The 16,057-nt window shown below is 50.2% G+C and overlaps 1 protein-coding gene across 2 annotated transcripts in view; it reads left to right on the forward strand.

Moving 5' to 3' along the window:
• Positions 1–281: 281 nt before the first annotated feature.
• The window catches only part of CACNA2D2 (calcium voltage-gated channel auxiliary subunit alpha2delta 2), a 222,084-nt gene continuing 206,308 nt past the window's right edge, over positions 282–16,057 (forward strand). For both annotated transcript variants that reach the window (XM_075762895.1, XM_075762896.1), the window contains exon 1: positions 282–642. In XM_075762895.1, the coding sequence (XP_075619010.1) occupies positions 518–642 (125 nt within the window). In that variant the 5' untranslated portion in view covers positions 282–517. The remainder of the gene's footprint in view (positions 643–16,057) is intronic.

A 16,057-nucleotide genomic window follows, 5' to 3' on the forward strand; every position in this document is an offset into this window, starting at 1 on the left:
GGGGGGGGGGAACGGGACCCGCCGCCGCGGCAGCGCCCGGGGAAGCGCCTGCCTTTGCCTCCCCGCCGGCGGGGGACGGGGGGGGCGGTGGGTGTTGGCGGGAGGGCCGGGGCGCGCCAGCCCGGTGCGGGGCCGGGGGCGGCGGGACCGGCGGGCGGGGGGGGAACGGGGACGGACGGAGAGCGGGGACGCATGCGCGGCGGCGGCGGCGGGGCGGCGGGGACCGGAGCGGCGCGGGGGGCCGGAGGGAGGGAGGGAGGCGGGCGGGCGGGGAGGAGGCTGGGCCGGGCCGGGGCGCCTGCCTGCCCGCCTATTTGAGGGAAAGTAGCGGTTCGCGGGCGCTCAGTGCCGGCCGCCGCGGAGAGGCAGCGGGCGAGCGGCCGCCGGTCGGTGCCCGCAGCCGGCGCGGCGCTGCCCCCCTGCCGAGGACTGCCGCGCTCGTCGCACGAGTGGCGGCGGGGGGAGCCGCCCCGCGGGGCCGCCTCTGCCCCTTCCCCGCCGCGCCGTTAATGGAAACATGGCGATGGCGGCTCCGACCGGCAGCGCGGCGCCCGTCGCCCCGGCCCTCTGCGGCCACCTGGCCCTGCTGCTGCTCCTCGCCGCCCCCGCCGCCCACGGCTACAGCTTCCCCCAGCAGCACACGTAAGTGCCGCCGCCCCGGCCGGGACCCCCCCCCCCCCCCGTCACCGCCGCTCGGCTCGGCTCGGCTCGGCCCGGCGCGGTGGCGCATCGCGGGGCCGCCCCGGGGCCTGCCGGCGCCGCGCGGGGGAGCGGCAGTGGCGGGCGCTGCCGGTGCTGCCGGTGCCCGCGGCCGGCGCTGCGCCGTGCCGTGCCGTGCCGTGCCGTGCCGTGCCGGATGCGGTCGGGCGCGGGGGTCTCTGCCCGCTCCCTGCCCGAGCGGCGGGGCGAGGAACGGACCCAAAGTTGCTGGAAAGCACAAACTTCCCCGGCGGGTGCCGGTGTGCGGGGCGGCTGTTGAAGCGTTAATGTGGCGAGAGGGGGGACAGAAGAAAGAGGACTTTTTTTTTTTTTTTTTTTTCCCCTCCTCCTTTTCCCCCCTCCCCGTCTCAAGCACACAATATGGTACCCACAGCCGGCCGTACCCATCGGAGTTTGAGCATCAGCTGATACCAGGTGGATAGTTCCACAGGCTGTCCGAGCTGGCGGTTCTTCCCCTCCCTCCCTCTGGACCGACCGAAATCGGCTGTAATCGAGTGAAAGTCGGAAACCAGCTCGTTTGGGTGAGGGGGTGGGGGACTGGAGAGTCGCTGCAGGAAGGATATAAATAGATATTTTTGGGTTTTTATTTTTTTGGAAGAAAGCGAGCGTTTTGGAAGTTAATGTTTGGGGATAATTGCTAACACGCTCAGCTCTCTTGCGTACCACGATAACCCTGAAGCCCCGTCCCCCTCCACGCATCCATGCGAAATCTTGCCGAGACATATTTTAAGAGGCTGTCATCTCCGTTATGAAATGCTGAGGTTTGTTGACACAAAACTGAAAAAAAAAAGAAAATTAATAAAAATCCAGACGATTCAAAGTGAAGGCTGACACCGTGTCCTTACAGTCTGCGTTGCTGAAGGTGGGGAAGGATTTCAATGACCTAGAGTTAATAATAGCAGTGTTGCCCTTAACTTTGTGCTGCCCCGGTGGATGTGCACTGCTTTATGTCACAATTTTCTTGTCATTTTTTGATTTGCTTAAGAATAGAAGTACGTTATATATACATATGTCACAGAAGTATTTTTGCAAGCCTTTTTAGATTAACGTCTTTGATCTCAAAGTACATTTTTTACAGGCATGTAGTCAGGCCTTCTAAAAAGAAGGCTGATCGGCAGAAGAAACAGCGTTGTTTATTTGGGAGAGCTGTAGCTTACCGTGCTAATATCTGGCTTCACCGAAGGCATGGTTGGTTGCACTCCGTGTTTATTTTAGAAATACCTCCCATTCAAACAGATTCCTTCTGGATTCTTTTGGGTCTCGTACCCACATTTCTAAATATCTTTGACTTTGGGGAGCCAGTGGGTTCCCTTTTCTTGCTGTCGCGTAAATACAGAAATTCTTCAGAATAAGACCCTGGGGAATGTCTACCTACAGGGGGAGGAGAGGAAAGGGAACGTGCCAGTTCTCCTCCAAGTACCTCAGCCTTACGGCCTGATCCAGCGTTGCCGTCGCATGAATAATCTTTACTTCCGTGAGCTCCCCATAGAAGTAAAGGGGATTACGTACGTGGTGAAGCACAGATAAAGTTCGTGGGATGTTTTTTGATATTTCAGCAGCTTTTCAGGGGTTGTAAGTTGTTGCTTTCTCCCCTTAAATTCGGAAGGCAGAATCATATTAGAGAATAAATCTCTTCTGGGTACCAGTTTACACGTTGGAGTTGTGCTTTCTTTCTAACTGCAGAAAGTTTTATAAGAAGGTTTCTATACCAGGAGAGACATACTTAAGAGAGGTGTATAATTTGTAAATAACGCATTGGCCTTTCCTCACCCAGACTGATTATTATCTATATTGTTCTAATAAACGGTGCCAGCTTTTTAGCTGAAGCAGTTTTATTCCAGATAATGCGATGGGGTTTACTAGGGTAGATGTTGTTAGCTCTGTGCTTCTCTTATCAGTGGGCTTATCAGAGTGGGCCCGATCCCGTACTGAGAGAGGCAAGATGTGTAAAAACTGAACCCAGAGGCACAAATTCATCGTTTCTTGCAAATATCAAGGAATGGTCCTGAAAGGACCGCTAAGGTGGGAAGTAGTGCTGCCTGGCTGCATCCGGAGAAGAGATGTAGAAGGGATGCGAGACCTCAGCCTGACCTGGCATCTTCTCGTTCGTTTTAGTCCCTTTATGACCTGTTTTGTGAACGCAGAGAAGAGTCAGGAATGGGTATTTGATGATGATGATGATGCACAGTTGCTGGGCAGTAGGTTAATGCTGTGACATGTGGGCTGAAATGCCTTGCGAGCTCTGCCCTAGGGCTGCCACGATTGTTTCTCGGGAAGGAAATAAATATTTAAGGGGAGTAACGAGTGCGATGGTAGCGGCTCCAAGGCTTGAACAACACTGTTCGATTGACCGTTCCTCCCTGAGTAGCTCCCTGTCCGTGCCCTTCTTCTTTTTAAAGACTCTGGATAGAACTTAAATCTTTTTGCAAGATTTGTCAGTCAGCAGCTGAGATGGGCTGCTAAATTCTTCCCCTTATGAGCCAATTTTCTCCTACTTTGGACAGTGCACCCTTGTAACAACAGCGAATGATTCGGAGTATTGATTAGAAGCCTTGCTTGTCTTTGGAGGTTTTCTCTGTAAATCACTTAAGTCATCTTTCACTACAGGACTCTCAAAAATGAGGCTGCTTTTTTAAGCAGCCCCAGAACTGTTTCATTCTGACAGGCAGCAGGGTGAATGATTAGGATGTTTTGCCTAAAGGGGGGAAAAGAAGAAAATAAATAACAAATTTTTTTATTTTTTTTTTAATTTTTGGTTACGATTGTATTAATTATCGTCAGGGGTTCTGAGTGTTGATTCTTGGTTCCGTTGCTGATAAATCGCTGGTGTTCCACATTATCTCTGTCCTCCCGGGTAGCGTGGTTTTAATCATCTTATGCTGAGCTAAGGAAGGCTCGGCTCAGCCAGTTGTCCAAAAGGGAAATTCTCATTGAGATTTAAAAAGCAAAATCCCAGATTGGAACAAACCTGTTGGGGCGGGCGCGTGAGGTGGTGCCCGCTGACTGACAAGGCTCCTTTTAGGAATGGTCACGTACAAGAACGTGCGTCTCTGTGGTCAACGGAATTAATGGCTGTGGAAAGAAAGGCTGTTGGTCGCAGTTAATTTTTCTTTTAAATAGTACGCAGAGGGATTCCTGTGGCAGCACAGTCACAACCTCTGCTTGAATTTCTGGGAGATTTGGTATTAGATGATTGAAAGCCTGGTCAATCAGGGGAGTCCTGCACCTGTATTGCTGCCGCCTCCCGTTAGTGGGGATTTTGTGCATGTGGGTGCTGGAGAATGTGGCTGCCGGGGAGCAGGACCAACCCCCCTCCTCACTTTGCAGAAAGGCTTTTTGTCACTTGGACTTGAAAGAAAATTGCCATCTGCTAGAGGGTGGCGAGCCATTTGCTTCTTGTGAGGAAGCAGGTGTGCGCAGAATTGCTGCGCGTCCGCTGGCGAGGCTTGGCTTCGGCGCCGCTCTGCGGGGCACCTCTGACCAGCCAGCCGGAGGAGATGGGGATGTCTGCAGGGGAAAGCACCAGCGTGGGGACCATGGTCCGGTCCTGCCTCTCCGGCATGAGATTTAGCGCTTGCCAGATGCAGGCGGTAGTCTTGGGCAGCACGCTGGAGGTGTTACCAGCGTTCCTGTGGGACAGCGAAGGCTCCTGCTGAGAGCAGCAAGGCCTCACAGGTGCCCATCACCACTGGAGGGTGGGCTTGAGGCTGCTTCTGCCAAACTAACGGCTTCCTTTTAGCAGGTTTTGATCCGTACTTACGTCGTTTCACCCCAGATGAGGTTAATGATGCTGGTAGTGGTGGCACATCTGGGCTAGCAGGGCTTGAAATAAATAACTCTATTAGGACTGGATGTTTTAGGGTTTGCGGGATGCCGTGTAGAGGAAGCTGCTTCTCTTGTTCTACTGCCCACCTGCTGTGCAGTCAGAAAATCTCTTCCAATTACGGTTTTGATGCTTGGGAAGGGAACTTGTCTGGAAAGGCACAGAGAAGAAGTGGGGAGATGGCCCTGCTTGTCTTCTGCTACACTCTGCTGAGCAGAGAGACAGCTCCCAGGGAGGGCAACCTACCCCGGTGAGTGACTGACAGATAACGTCGCTCCGTCCCTGCGAGGGCTGAGCAGCCTCATCGGAGCTGGTACCCAGTGGAACACCCCGTGTCCCTGTGCATCAGTGGCAGAATCCACTTTGGGGTGTGCAGGGGCACCCTGAACTGCCTGCGGGTGGAACAGCAGCCCCAGGGAGAGAACCAGATGTTGGGGTTTTTTAAAGCCATTTGCAATATTTCTTTGGCATTTTTTAAAGATTTTCTCCGTTTCTGTTCCTGAATGCGTCCTGCTCAGGCATTGCATGGGGACGGGGCAGGCATCACAGAGCAGTGACTTACCGCTTTCTTGCCCGTCCTTGTGACACCTCAGCACTGTACCCTGCCTGCAGCGATCCCCTTCTAGATTGTGGTTTCAGGTTTTTCAACTGTGTACATTGAAAAATTGTTAATTTAAATTCTCTTGGGAGAGGGTGTGCGTTCCCACTGAAATCAATAAGGCTCCTGCACGTAGACCTGAGGGTAGAAACGGGCTCGTGCTTGGTGTTTGAGAGGCACAGTTCAGAAGCTTTATTGTAAAGAAGCCTCGTGTGCGTTGCATGCATGTGAGCAACAGCCCCTTAAAAGCTGAAGGTGGTTGCGGAGGGTCTAAATGGAAACCTGAAAATTTATCCTTGAACGAGCTTCCTGGCGTTTGGCTTCAAAAGCCATCGGAAAGGCTCTTGAGGGCTTAAGTGCTGGGGCATCTGCGCACTGTAACATTGTGCATGTGCACAAACCGTACCACTTCGACAATGCTTTTTTCAGCCAATGAAACACTCAAGTGGGATGAAATAAAAGAAAAAGTCATTACCAAGCAAAATACTTGAGTGAAATATTCAGCAAGAAAGGACAGTGTCTGAACGTTTCGGTATTTACTTTTCCAGGAGCCTCTTGAAAGCAAAATGGGTTTTGTTAGCAAAATTATTTTTTCCTCTCTGGGGTGTTGGTGGTACTTTGTTGTTTTAGAGCTGTTCCTGTAATGTAGCCTTCACCCTCAAATTTATTATTGCTGGGTTGCGTGGGGAACGGGGTCGTACAACCTGTTGTTACTGGAGAGTTGGTTTGTATCAACAATCTATTGACATGGTTGGGATTTTTTAGGCTGAATCATTCGATCTTTCAGAGAATGCGTGTGGCTTTTCTTCATAACTTTGACAGTCGTACGACTCTTCCAGTTCTGTCTCGGCCATTGTCTTTTGGTCATAAGTATGTTAAGAAATAAAAGGTGTATACCCAGAGCAAAGGATTAATTCTTCCAGTGTAAAGCAAAGTGTTTCTCGCATTGATCGATGATGCGTGAGCAATCAGGATATTTAGCCAGATCAGCTTGAGACGGGTGAAAGGGCTGCGGGGCGAGAGACACAGGATCTGAACGGCGGTCAGGCCAGACAAAGGTTGCACGGTCTGTGGTTTCTGTACCTACTCATTAACTCTGCGCAAGGTCGTTATTCTTGCCTGCAATGAGCCTACCGCGTGGACTCCTCGGAAGCCGCGTCTCAGTCTGGTGGGGACGGCGCAGGAGCTGCTGTGCAGCGCACCTCCTCCCAGGACCACCTGAGATTGCCTTTCAGGAGATCCAGGACCAGGCCTCCTCCCCTCACTTCTGGGTGAAGCCCAGAACTCCAGAGGAGGTAATTGCTGATAGTAATCAGATTGGGTGCTAAATAGGGATATAAACCATTAGTGCAATGGCTCTGATGATGATAAAGCCTTGGGCGCGGTTGCCAAAACACAAGTTCAGTTTGCGTATCCCTAACGAGCCAAGTGCCTTTGTGCAGTGACACCACTGAAGCGTGTGGAGTTAAACCTAACCTCGGGATGCAACGTGATTTTTAGCTCTGATTTATGTCAAAAGTCCCCAAAGTTCTTGCAATGAAAAGGTGATCCTTAATAAGAATAAGTCTCCTGCCAGCTCCTGCAACCATGACTGTCCTTTCATTGTCCATGAAGGGTGGGAATGGAGCTGCTCTTCCCATGGACGAGGCTGGAGCTACGTTTGCACCAGTAGGTATCTGTTATGAATCCACAGAAGCCCTGAGCAGACTTTGGGTTTCCTTGGTTTCTACTGGTGCCAAAACCGTTCTGCTACCCTGTCCTGCACCGACACTTGGGGAATTCATGAGTCAGTCTGGGTTGTGCCTACAGCGAGTACGCGTATCACTTGATAGAAAACCCAGGGTGATGGATTACGGAAGGCACGTTCATTTACCTGACAAAGGTTGTCTATCTTGAATTATTTATGAGGCTTCACGGCGTGCTAGTAAATTTTGTAAAAGCAATGAAGTCCTGGTAATGCGAGCCTCTTCACTGCAGCTTCCGTAGTAGAGTTTTGCTGAGACGGTATGGGAGGTGGGGGATGGAGGAGGAGGAAGAAATAGGCCTAGAGTGGAGGGATAGAGAGAGGCTGCTGTTTTCATGTGCAAATGATGAGGTGTGCAGAGCAACCAAGTGCGAATTAGTTGGATCGTGCTGCGCATTGGAGCACAAAGCTGTGTGGTGTTAGAAAGCACCTTATGCTTCAGGGGAGGGTGGGGGGAGAAAGGATGGGGGGAGTACAGACGCAAGGACAGAGAAGGGTGAAAATCTCATGGCCAAAATGCCGGCAGCTTCCCAGCCGTAGGGATGTTATTTGCAGGGGAAGTTTCTTTAAAGCATGCACTCACTTCGTGGAGGTTTCCTTATCTGAGTTCCACCACGCGAAGGTTCGAGCCAGAACTGGCCGGGCTTTTCTGCGTGGCATTTGGCGGCTGGAAGGCTTGTGAGCGTGCAGGGCTGCGGACCGGAGGGGTTTGCTCAGGAGAACCTGGAAGACGTGTGGTCCGCGGGAGCGTTGAGGCAGCGTCGTCCCACAGGGAGAGCGAGGGTGGTCCTGGCGGCATTGTGCCGGCTCGCCTCGCTCCCTGCTGCAACACCAGTTCGGAGCTAAAAATCGGTGATGTGGCGGGCAGGGTGCAGGTTTGCCCCTCATTTGGGGGTAAATAGAGCCTCCCCTACGCTTTCAGGCTTCCGAGCCTCTTGGCCTTCCAAGCACAGAGTTACGCCTTAAACTGTTAAATTGGTGGAAAGAATTGGGAAAGAGTGTCGTATCCATGTCCAGTGAAGTGACAAATGAGGATACGATTCCCTTTATAAGTACCAATGCCTTTCAGCTCATAACGGAGCTGGGTCCTGAAACTTCTCTCGTGTTGCAAGCTGCCAGCCTGCTTGCCGTCAGTCTGCTCCTTCTCCAGCGGGCACTTCATGTTCTTCGGTCCAGAAGAATCCGGTATCCAAAGTCTGAGTTCACATTTGTCCACCAAATAAGAAAACAAAACAAGAGGCGCATTTCTAAATATTTTTTCAGAGTTGACCTTGTATAAGCTACTTTACGCTTCAAAAATGTGTAAAGCTCTCACTGATTTGATTTCTGTTGAATCAGAGACATTCTTGTGTTCGAATTCTCATCTCTGTTGAATTTTATGTGATAATGTCTCTTTACTGTGGCCAATGAACGCTTTCTCTACAGTCTGACACAGTGAGGGTGATGAACACAGTGCCTTGGTTGCTGGTGGGTCTCACAGCCAGGTTTGTGGCAGCCGTAACACGGGCACCAAAACAGAGACGCACTTAAGCCAAGCAAAGCGCCTGATATGCCGCTTTTATCAGGTGGTGAAGATTGAGTCAGATTCTGGGCTGTGAGTGGTTGAACGTTGTTATTGCTCCGTAACGAACGCAGTAGACGAAGGAGGAGCCAAAGTACCATTTCCTCACGTCTGGGCAAGTCTTACAAGTTAGAGGTCTCCACTGAGCATTGACTGTAGTGTCATGTTCTTGGGATCGGCAAGGGGAGAAAAAAATAAAATAAATAATATCTTGTGTGGGCTCATGTGCTTCCCGGACCTCTGCAGAGGGAGGGATGCCCACTGCCCAGGTAAAAGTAAACCACCCACAGCAGCTTGCCATGCATACCAGGGGAAAAAATGGGTGGAAGAAACAGCATTTAATTATTCAAGACCTGCAAGCTGAAAAGAGTTTCAGGACAGTGAGCCAGGCATGCGTCACAGCTTCGTGGGCATTCTGCTTTCCCTTCCTCCCCTGCCTGCTTTGGGAAGGAGGGTAGATTACGTGAGTATGGGGGAAAAAAAAAAAATCAATATTTTTTTCTCTTCATGCAGCTCTTGGTTTTTATTTATTCTGTTTTTGTTTGCTGGGAAATCTTAATAATTGTTGATCAGTGACTACACTGATGACATTATTTTGCCTCCCACGGAATGAGAGCACCTCTAAGAGTGCAGACCAAAAGAGCGTTGGCCGAAAGGGCCCCCCCAGTGCAGAGGCAGGGCTGTTCTCCTGCCCCTCCTTGGCTGCGTGCTGTGGCACTGCTCGTCGTCGAGCTGTTCTTCTGGTGCCGGATTTGTTACGATGCAGAAGAATTGGCTGTTGTCAGTCTCGCCTGCTGTACTCTGCTACGGCTCTGTTAGATTTAAAAGCTGAGAAACATCAAAAAAAATTTTTGATACTGGGTGAAATTAATCCCTGTTGTAACGATGCTGGGGGATTATGCTGGGGACAACTTTCAGGCCTTTGTCTTTTAACTTTTAAATATCTTGGTGGTTGTGGTTGCTTCTGATGTGATTTTTATTTTTTTTTTTTTTATTGTGAGATGGAGAAAAGAAACGCATCTAACGCATCTGCTATCTGCTCATGCTCAATAACCCCATTTAGCACCTAAATGCCTATTTGACCCGGCAACAAAAATGTTGCGTTGGCATTTCTGACATCAATACCTCCTTTTTACCCATCATCTTAAGGCTAAATTGAAGCCTTCTGTGTCACTTGCTCCTCGCTATGTTTATTTGTTTTGATCTAGTCTTTACTTTGGAGTAAAATCCAACCAGCTCTGTCTCGCTCCTACCGCCTGCCAGGGGCTGGGGCTCTTTTTCGTGAGATGTGGCTCTTTCCCCAGGTCATCCTCGTACCCTCGGCTTCCCCGTGCTCCTCGCCCAGATGCGAGGATGGGGCGGCCGGGTACGAAAGGGCTTGGCGCGAGGTCTCGCTTCTCCGCTGTGGCTGCTTGAGCTGTTCCGTACCTTTTTTCCCCCTCCTCTTACAGCGTCGCCTGTGGCAAGGCTGGTGCGTGGGAATCTTCTTTTCCTGCCTTTCTTCTCCTGCCACCACTCGAGCTAGAGCCTCGTGCTGAAAGCGTTGCTGGTCTGTGCAGTTATGAATGTGATTACGTGTGCTGAAAGCAGCCCTTTTTTATAAAGGCCACTTAATAAACGCCACTTATTGGGTGACTCTTAGGCAACCGAGTGCCTGGCCGCCTTCTCATCGGGAGGTGGCTGCCAGACCCCGTCCTGCCCTCTGGAGCCCCAGCTGCCTGGTGGAAGAGTAGGTTTGCCGCTTGCCAGAAAAAAAGATGTGGTGTTTTTATGGTGGCTTGCATAATACTTTCATTTTTAGTTAAATCTGCTTATTGCTATGTTTGTGCCGTTTCAGTTATTATTAGATCCCACAAGGTAGCATGAGGGTTCTGTCATGGGAAGTTCCTTCCAGAGAAAGTCAAGCAGCGGCAGAAGTGAAAGGTTTAGTGAATGGTACCCGTTGTTCTCATGGAGAACTGTCAGAGTGATTGCATGGCGGCGGCGGCAGTGGTGAGCTGGAAAGGGACCTGCCACGGGCTGCGGGTGAGATGTTCCAGCGGTTGCATCACCTGAGGTTCATGTTGGGGCCACAAATAATGCGTATACCTGCAGTTCCTCCACTTAACAACGTACGCCCCTTGTTGGATGAAGGATTCACATGCAAAGCCTGGTGCTTCAGGGGCTGGGTGGAATCGGCGATGCGAGCCCTGTTTCATCCCGCAGGAGAGCAGCCAGCCTGCAGTACTGGGTGAGCTGCAGTTTGGTGAAATGTTTGGAAGTTGTGACGTTCACGCCACAAAAGTCCAGATCCCACGAGCAAAGCAAGGGCTACTGCAAGTATATAGTATTTTTTCTGTCTGATTTCCCACATGAAATTAACCTTGCTTCCTCATTTGACTTGGCTGCAGTATTTATTACAATGTCATTCCTTCTCTATTTTTTTTTTTCCCCTGCTGCTATGATGTTCGGGTTTAGTATTTATCTTCTAACAGCGGAGTGCTTGCATTACTGGCGGTGATGTGTAGTTAATCCTGAGCACAGCTAGCTGTGAGGAGTCCAGACGGACTTCAGCCCTTGGTGGCATTGCTTGTGGGTGAGGAAATGAGCTCGGAAACTCTTGTTGTTAAAATTGCTCCTGTGTTAATCTTGCTGCGATACCACAGCTTCTGGCAGTACGTGGGTTAGCAAGGTGCTTGTGGCTGAGAATGAGGGCGGATTCTCACTTCGGAAGAGTCTCGGCAAAGACCTTGTCTTACACCTTTGCTCTGAGGAGATGTACACTGAGGAATTTGGCCCATTTTTCCATTGCCAGGCCTGTCTTCCAGGTGTTCTTTTATCCCCGATTGATCTTCTGGCCTACTTTCCATCCACTACACGTTAAAAGGTGACCAACCTGTCAGTCTTGGCTAGCATCAGGAGCAAAGCTTGTGTGCCTCAGGCTTGTTCCCTGGGGAGACAAGTAATTCTTTTGTGGCACCCTTAGGATTGTCCCCGCTTCCCATTGCCGTATGAGCATCTTGTCCTGTTCTCCATCTTCCGCTCCTTACAACGTTCTTTTTACACGTGCTTTGTAACGGCACTTACGCTTCCCTATTGCTCATTTTGCTGATGAAACTAAGGCTTCAGAGACTCCAATATGTCAGCGGTGGAGCAGGAAATGCAACCCAGATCACGTAATTCCTCCTCCTCTGTTCCTCCAAATGAATCTGTGCTCTTTGTTTCAGGATAAATGTTTCTTCTGCTACGTACTAAGAAGACATCAGGGTCAGCTGCAAGAACAGAAACATGGCCAGGAGGATTCGGACTCCAGGGACACTATCTGTCCCTCTCTTTGGTGTTGGGACAGTGGGAACTGTCCTTGTGGATGAAGAGCTTCTCTGAAGGACACTCATCTCTGGCAAATGCCTGGACATCAGAGCTTGGGCCATGCTGTTCTCTCTACAGTTGGGCGGAGGGCAAGAGGACTTGCTGGCGAGTGCTTAGCGTGCTCAGCACTGGGCTTTTGCAAATTAAATGGGTGCCCTCTGCTGCATAAGCCCTACGTTGGCTGCTTGCGCCGTGTAAATTACGATCAGGCACCTTTCCCAAGAAATGCTCTCTTTAAAATTGCGTTTTTGTGCTGATAATGCACTCATTCAGAATTGGATCTCTTCTGCTCATTGCGTCCTTGTGGCAACCACTCACCAGTGGGACCGGTTCCTGGGGGAACTGTAGAGCAGCGGCTCCTGACCGTCCCTTGGATGTTTATCCCCTCGGATGGTACCTGAGATATCATCTGAACATTTCCCACTCCCTGTGTGTGTCTCGGAGAGAAATGCTAGAGGCCATTAAGCTGGGTAATTTACATGCTTCTTGAGCCTGTGCCTAGGGAAATATATTTCACAGGTAATTTCAAATCTCTTGGCGTGTGGAAGAAGTCATTATTCTAAATAGAAAGGGGCTGGTGATGTCATGGGCCCTATTGAGAGGACCGCATTAGAGACTGGGATTTTCTCTCTTACAGAAGAGTCCGAGGCATTATATTCATAGGCTTTTTGGATGTCAGATGGTTTTGGGTTTAACGTCGATACTCATTTAGGAAAGCAGAAGAGAGAATTATCTTGTAATCTCTTGTTACACATGAGCGTATTGTGTGTGAGGGCTGGGAGGAGACCTGCCCCGGGGTGTCCGCGGGGGTGCGAGTCTCCTGCTTTCGTGTTCGAGTGCTGGCCTCCAAGGGCAAACGTCAGATTTGGCGGCAGGAGGTTGAGCTGCAGTTCTGACTCCGCTCCTGAAAGTCTGTCTGGATTTGAGACTACTGCTTCACCTCTAGCTCAGTTCTCCCCTCCTGAAAAGACGGAAAATATTTTTGTCAGATGTATTAGGAGGATTTGACAGTTTAATGTTGATCAGTCCCTTCAAAATGATGTTTGGTGGGCTGTTGCACCCTCTGCGCTTTGATTGCAATATTGCAATGGTGAGGGAACGTGGACGGTATCTATGATACTTGTGAAGCAAGGGTGTGGGTGTGCTGCTGGGTCATTTGCTTGAGCACCTGGCAAGGAAAGGGACACATCTGTAGTAGATGGCTCCAGTAGAGGTCCCTGCCGAGAGGGAAGACAGCTTGCTGCAGAGTGGTGGTTTCTTGCAGCAGTGGGAACTCCTCAGGTGCTTGGCACAGCATCCTCGTTCCTAAAGGTGCTCCAGCACAGCATCCTCCTTCCATGGGGTCCTCCAGGACAGGAGGCACGTCCTCTCCAGTGTGGAAAGCTGGTGCAGCTCGAGGTGGGGAAACTGAGCCTGATGGACCGACGTCCTGAGCATGTAGAGCAGATCCTGTAGTACCTGCTGCGTATTTCCAGTGTGGTTCAGTCACCTCCATTTCAGTAGGCTTGTATCCTTTTCAAAGGAAAGATTGTACGTAATGCTTTTTCCCTGTGGAGGGAGCAGTGTTTGCCCCGGCTGGATGGAGAGAAGGAGAGAGGAGATGCCCTGTGCAAGCTGACGGTGTCACCCCTGCTGCTGTAGTGCTCGGAGTGATGCAGCAGCACTGGCACAAAACCAAACTGGGCTTCGTGCTTCCACTGTCCCTGCCTCGGAGCATGTCTGGATGCTACCTTACAAGAGGAGAGGTCTTGCAGACAGCTTTTAGATGTGTATCACAAAGTAGTGAGGTAATGGCATGAAATGCAGTAAATTATTATTTATTTTTTTTAAAAAATGTTCTCCACCTCCACCCCTTTTTTTCTTTCATTGCTGAAAGGGACTAATACAATGAAGAGCTTCTGCAAATGAAGGCGACTGCATATGAAATAACAGGGTTCTGGGTGTTTGGCTGGTGAGAGATGCAATGAGTGAGAATCGCTAAGTGCTTTATAATAACAATGATTACGACGCTCTCTTAGGAGCCAGGAATCGCTCAGGTAGGGGGATGGTGGGGAGAGGGGTTGTTTAAGATGGGGAATTTAACTAGATAGGCATCTAGTGACACCCAGAAAGCCCCTGAGGAATGGTGCACATGATGCTGCGAGAGGCTGCTCCAAAAACCCCAGGAGAGTTGGGTTAACATGGTTAGAGGCTGAAGACTGATGGCAATGGATGCCCCTAAATAGCTCTTGTGGCAGGAGGTCTTTGTGGCAGAGATTAATCCTACCTTTTCTTGGTAAGAAGAGAAGTTGTAGACATGAGTTCAGCAGAGGTCTGACTAGTCAGTAGTCCTCACTCAGAGTCCTTAATGTGGTTTGTGTTTTAGGGATCAGATGAATCGTTGTGTGCCTAGTCTGGTTCTGATCAGCTGAAGGCTGCCGTGGGCTGGGTGGATGCTGAAAGCAGTCCTCCCTTGTCCTGTGGCTGGTGAGACTTACCCAGTTTGCCATTTTCGGCTCAGCTGCGTTTGTGTTTTGCTGCAACTCTCCGTGGTAGCATGACCCTTTCCGGCGGTAGGAGTATCGTTGGGTGGAGGACCTTGCGTGAGCAAGAGTGCATTGGGAAGCTCTTCCTTCTTGGAGGCTCTAGTCAATCCCTTATTTCCTGGTTGCCGCTATGGCAGAACGTGTCTCCCTCACCCTTTAAACAGCGCACTAGAGAAATGAGAGATGACCACAGTGTACGTATTCAAAACTCCATGCCAGCCATCAGGACGTGGCACTCCTTTATCACGTTTTGCCCCATATCTTGACCAGACTCTTTAGACAAATGACTCAAGCGAGGGGAACTGTTTTCCTTTGTCCAGCATCTCACTACTTGCATAGCCAGGAGGTGATTGTTGTGAAGTATCCTAAAGCCTTGCAGGAGCCTGCATCGGCTTGGATGGTGCTGCTGTTGCTCAGCAAGGATACAGGAGCACGGGGCAGCTCATAGCATCTAATCACAAAACTGTTTGCATATGCTTTAGATGACAGTGTTCTGGTGGAACGATACAGAAACGCTACCCGGACTCTCTTCTAGCCACCTAGCCTGCTGCACTCAAGTGATGGCTTCACTGTTTCTCCAGGCTGTGAAAAAAGCTCCTCTCCCCTCTCCAACCAGAAGTGCAGATCCTGCAAGGTGTGGCTGTTTTGTCTTCTGAGGTGGTTCAGCCTTCCATCTGGTGATGAGGATTTACTGGAATGAACAAGAAGATGCAACAAGCTATCCTACTTCTGTCTAGTTCCCAAGAGAGTCATGAATTATACACAGAATAAACAAATAACCTGATACGTCTGTCATTATATCATAAAGGACTTTAATAATTCATGCAGCTTGCAAAATCCTTCCTAAGACCTACCCTCCATAACCTTATCTTTGCCGTGGGGGATGGGATCTCTTCAGCCTCCACTCAGATTTCATCTGTAAAGCAGGAGTAGTCAGCGAGAAGGAAGGTTTTATCATAAAACTTCAACTGTATAATGGGTTGCAAAGCGACGTGCAAGAGTTACCAGCCATTGGGGTCTCCAGGGGTGCTGCAAATGACAAGTGGCTGCACTGGGTGAAATTTATGCAGGTAGCGTTCTTCGTAAGACTGACACCTATTCACTTATTTATTAATTCATTGTGTTCCAGGTCCAGATTTGTGACAGGCTTTGAGATCAGGAGCCCAGTTCTAATCCTGCGTGACGAGAGAGCAAACGTGGTGGAACCCATGGGCTTCTCCCGCTCCTGATGTGCATCAGCAAGTGTGCCATAGAGATCTCATTTCAAGATGTAAACTAAGAGCATAGCTTCCCAAAAAGCAGGGAGGCTAAGGCATTAGGTTAGCCTTGGCTCCTAACAAAGCAGTTAATTGTTTTGGGTAGCACGTTGCTGGTATCACCAGTACAGCTCCAGTAATGGCAGCCGTTGCCTTTGGCTTATTTTGCTTGTGTTAGTCCTGATGCTTCCACCATCACACGAGAGGTCAAAGTACGTGAGCCACCCGTTGAAGTGCCCATTCACAGGACCACGGCAGCAGGAACAGTGGACCTGGATCTCCAGACGTAAATTCAATAACTCATTTACTCCTGTCGTAAGGCAACCAAATTCACTTTTGCTTATACGGTGGGTAAGTGACTCGATTAGAGTCCCGGCATGGCAGAGGACTTCTTGCTGAACTTGCTCTGTCTCCCAGTTGAAAACAGCAAGCTAGTGTACCATCTCGGGGTGCCTGTTCTGCTTCCACTTAGAGAAGTACGA

The sequence above is a fragment of the Balearica regulorum genome, chromosome 10, assembly GCF_011004875.1.
Source record: "Balearica regulorum gibbericeps isolate bBalReg1 chromosome 10, bBalReg1.pri, whole genome shotgun sequence".
NCBI lineage: Eukaryota > Metazoa > Chordata > Aves > Gruiformes > Gruidae > Balearica > Balearica regulorum.